This window comes from Monopterus albus, unplaced genomic scaffold (genome assembly GCF_001952655.1).
Source record: "Monopterus albus unplaced genomic scaffold, M_albus_1.0 scaffold254.1, whole genome shotgun sequence".
NCBI lineage: Eukaryota > Metazoa > Chordata > Actinopteri > Synbranchiformes > Synbranchidae > Monopterus > Monopterus albus.
In genome coordinates, this window is record NW_018128134.1 from 248,832 (window position 1) to 253,286 (window position 4,455).

Below are 4,455 nucleotides of genomic sequence, written 5' to 3' on the forward strand. Positions count from 1 at the left end.
CACAGATGAAATCCCAGAGTTCTGCTTGCAGACAGATAACAGAGCAACTGTCTGCGTCTGAATGATGTTGATAAGAGCATCGCAGCAATACAGTGGCCTTTCTCTGAGCTGCATATTCTCCGTTCCTCTTCTCGAGAGTCCTGCTGCAGGCGCATCTGAAGATGCCAAGCACACAGGGGTTGTCTACAACCCCTCTGATAAGCCCAAACACAGGATCCATCCAGTTATATGCTAGTAATATGTCTGTGAATGTGTAATTACTGATCATTATTAGGTTGTAAATACATCACTGTTGTGTCATTATGCTGACGTGATGTGTGAATGTTTTGTTGTCTGCTTTGTGCGGTGTCAGCGCTGCATTTTCAACAAATCACTTGTAAATCAAACTGTGTGTTCCTTTGACTTCTGCAGAAGCACCACATGCTATCCTCATTCTAAAGAAACTGAAAATGAAAAATACATAGTTTCCCTCTCACCAGGGGATTTTAGTCACACCATACACCAGGTGTTTGGAAGAGAAAATGTAAGAGTTTTCATAAAGTGGCTACAGATTGAATCACTTCTCTCGGTATGATGAAAGGGAACAACACAGCCTTTTCCCCCAGTTTTCCTGCTACAGTAATTGTCAAAAATACCACAATCATATGCAAAGCTGCAATGGACATGATATTTGGGTGAACATAATTCCACTCTGTTGTTGTTAAGTGCTACTCAGTAATATGGCCACAACAGAAATGGCAATAGTTTTCATGCCAGCTTTTAGTGATTGTTTTTTCTTATGACTTAGGCATGACTGCAATCTTTTCCTAGACTTCTCCATTTTGATAAGCACCCTATTGTTTTAAATGGTGTTCATAGCTCACTGCTGATGTTTTGAAGCTGTGGGGAGTTTGGGGGTTTTCACAGCAATATTAAGTTCTAAAGAGTATTGTATCTTTAACAGAGTGTAGGTTTTGCTGCCAAACCTCAGCTCTGACACAGTATTTTCAGTGCCGATATAGGAGAGTTCTGTCCTGTGAATGAAAATAAATGCATTACTTCTCTTAAATCATAATTGCTAATGCCAACATAGATACATACAAATTGAGTTTGGAGAGGGAAAAGGGTTGTTTTGCTTCTGTGAAGCGCGGTGGCGCCCTGCTGTTTTCAGACTGTTATGTTGTCATGCAGCTCTAGGTGTCCAAGTGACATCAGTGAAATCAATGATGCAGACAGACTCTCATCACTACTCTCATATATCAAAGACCAGAAGTAGTATTTGCATGCCCCATGGAAGATATTCAGTTTCAGACAGCCCTCCACTCCGTTTGAGAGGAGGGCGGGGAGTTTCTTGTGGCCTGGCCTTGTCGTCACTACCTTAACTGAAATGAGAGAAGGTTGGTAAAGCTGTGAGAATGAATGTTCAACACCCTGAGACCTGAAAGTCGTTTGATAGAAATCCCACATTACAGGGCGTGTGGTTCTTGTCGAATCCACTGGGGGTCATTTAGCAGTTGAGAGTGCAGACATAACAGCACTTGAGAAGTGACAGGGTGTGTATAAAGGTGAGGACAGATTCAGGCATCCGCTGATAAAAACTGTCATCAGGCATAGTTGTGATTTGTGGAAAGAAATATGAGGCTGGGAGAAGACACTGAATGGCCAAGCTAAAAGCCAGGCTGATGATAAGTTAGCAGAAAAGCATGTGAGGTCCTAAAATTGCTCTGAAATTCCAATAACTTTCTTACAGGGCGTGTGGACCCCATGTCTGTAACTGTATAGTGATTTTACAGAACTTTACAGCATGTTTGGCAATTCCTGTATTTCTACAGGGGTTTTCAGTGCACTTAATAATGCATTAAGATTGTTATTATTACACTCATACGACTTCTTCTTTTACACTTTGTTAAAATAATGTAGGAACTTCAAATGATACTCGGCATACATTTCTATAATACTCCTATAACAGTGGTCGTGTGTCTACACTCGGATTTTGTTTGGAAAAGTCTTAACTTCCTATTGTATGAAAACACACAACGAGAACGAAGTTAAATTTGTCTCCAAACGCGGATAGCGGAGATAACAAACTTTGTTCTTTTGACAAAAACTGTCACAAACTCACGCCCTTACCACAGACAGAGTCGTTGATTTTATAGGCGACCCGTTTTTGGAGACGAGGGCATCCCGCAGCTCCTCCTCCTCCCTGGGGGGGGAGGCGTCAGGAGCACCGGTGGCAGAGTATTTATTCTGTGGGTTGCACACAGACAACAAAGTGATCACCTTGCTTCATCCACGAACGAGCACACACACGCACACAGTGGTCCTATATTAACAACAAGCGGTGAACATGGAGGTGAGAATCTTTCTTTAATTTTTTTAAACCTCATATGTGTCACTTGTGTGAGTTGTTCCTTGTTGCCGTTTAATTAAGGTAGACAGATTAATTCGTTTTCTACACGTGTTTACAGTGGTTTAATTCAACTATGCTAACGTATTGTCTGCTGCTAACTAAATTATTTCCGTGATAAAATTAGCCGGTTGGAGAAAAGCACAAGTCAAACTACAAAAAGTTTTTACATGTTTAAACAAGATTTGTGGTTGTCCAGTAATTTAAACTACCATGTATACCTCAAATGTTTTCTAACATTATAATTTCTTCTTTTTTTTCAGTATGACATTTCATTTGTGCTTTATAACAATAGTGACAATGTCACAGAGGAGTCTGGAGATTATGAACTGGAGAGTTGGCAGATGGCAGATGAGCCATGTGACAGAGCGCTGAGCAACGACTTCAACAGGATCTTCCTACCTACAGTTTATGGAATAATATTTCTTCTGGGAATCATTGGCAATGGATTAGTTGTTGTTGTCATGGGCTACCAGAAGAAGGTCAAAACTATGACGGACAAGTACCGGCTCCATCTCTCTGTGGCAGACCTCCTGTTCGTCCTCACGCTGCCCTTCTGGGCCGTGGATGCAGCCAAAAGTTGGTACTTCGGAAGTTTCCTCTGTGTGTCTGTGCACATGATTTACACAGTCAACCTGTACAGCAGCGTGTTGATCCTGGCCTTCATTAGTCTAGACAGGTACTTTGCAGTTGTGCGGGCCACTAACAGCCAAGCCATAAGGAAGCTGCTTGCAAACAGAGTGATCTATGTGGGTGTGTGGCTGCCTGCAGCCCTGCTGACTATACCTGACATGGTGTTTGCCAGGGTGGAAAACGAAGGGTCCTCAAACTTTCCCTTCGCAAACAAAAGTATGGAGACCACAGACTTCAGGACCATCTGCCAGCGCATGTACCCACAGGAGAACAGTCACATATGGACAGTCGCTTTCCGCTTCCAGCACATCCTGGTAGGCTTCATTTTGCCTGGCCTGGTCATCCTCATCTGCTACTGCATCATTATTGCCAGACTGTCACGAGCCACCAAGGGCCAGATGCAGAAGAAGAAAGCCCTGAAGACCACGGTCATCCTCATCCTATGTTTCTTCTCTTGCTGGCTGCCCTACTGTGTTGGTATCTTCTTGGACAATCTCATGATACTGAAAGTGGTCCCAGGATCTTGTGAACTTCAACAAGCTGTGGAAAAGTGGATCTCTGTCACTGAGGTGCTGGCCTATTTTCACTGCTGCCTAAACCCCATCCTCTATGCTTTCCTGGGAGTTAAGTTTAAGAAAACAGCCAGGAGTGCACTGACAGTCAGCAGTAGATCAAGTCAGAAAGTGACTCTCATGACAAAAAAGCGAGGGCCAATTTCATCTGTATCAACTGAATCTGAGTCTTCAAGTGTTTTGTCAAGCTAACAAACAACTCCAGTTTGTGACTTGATGCTCTCAGGAGATAAACAAACTAAGCTTTAAAGACCTTACTACATTTTGTACAGATGTAAAAAAAAAAAAAGAAGTTTTTAAAAGTTTTTATTTGTTTGCCTTGTTTACTGCAGTTGCATCTTGTGAGGGGTTTTATTGCAATTTGTGCAAGTTTGATCTTCCTCATCCTCATTTCCATTTATTCAGCTTTCCAATCAAGGTCAGTTTTTCCTGTTTTCACCTTTACAATATGCTGCTGTGTCAAAGCTCGGGCGTGCAATGCCCTTTTATGTTGTCAAAGATGCTACCTGCTTTTTGAAACCTGTACATAGTTTGTAGCATCTGTGTGTTCGCACTTAAGTTGTGTGATTATCTGAAAGCTGTTATTTATTGCTGTCATTCAAACTGGAAGTTTTGTAAATGAAAGAAAATGCATGCTGCTTTTTTTACTATGTTTTAAAATTTCAATTGTGTTTTTTTATTGAAAAATAAAAAGTTTTAGTGTCTCTCAGTGTGGTGTGCATTTTCCCCTCAGGGGCTGGGGGTCGAAGCGTGTATGCTGGAAGTTGAGGTCATGGGGTGGGGCTGAGGGGGCCTCCTAACACAAATGTTTCCACCTGATCTGGCTAAAAAGACAGCCTGTAATTGCAAGGACATCTGTGCACT

The 4,455-nt window shown here is 42.1% G+C and overlaps 1 protein-coding gene across 1 annotated transcript; it reads left to right on the forward strand.

The window, feature by feature from the left end:
• Positions 1–2,126: 2,126 nt before the first annotated feature.
• Positions 2,127–3,880, forward strand: LOC109972381 (C-X-C chemokine receptor type 4). Its single transcript, XM_020621193.1, has 2 exons — positions 2,127–2,332; positions 2,650–3,880. The coding sequence occupies exons 1-2, from the start codon at positions 2,327–2,329 to the stop codon at positions 3,781–3,783; spliced, it is 1,140 nt and encodes a 379-aa protein (XP_020476849.1). The 5' UTR covers positions 2,127–2,326; the 3' UTR covers positions 3,784–3,880.
• The last annotated feature ends 575 nt before the right edge of the window (positions 3,881–4,455 follow it).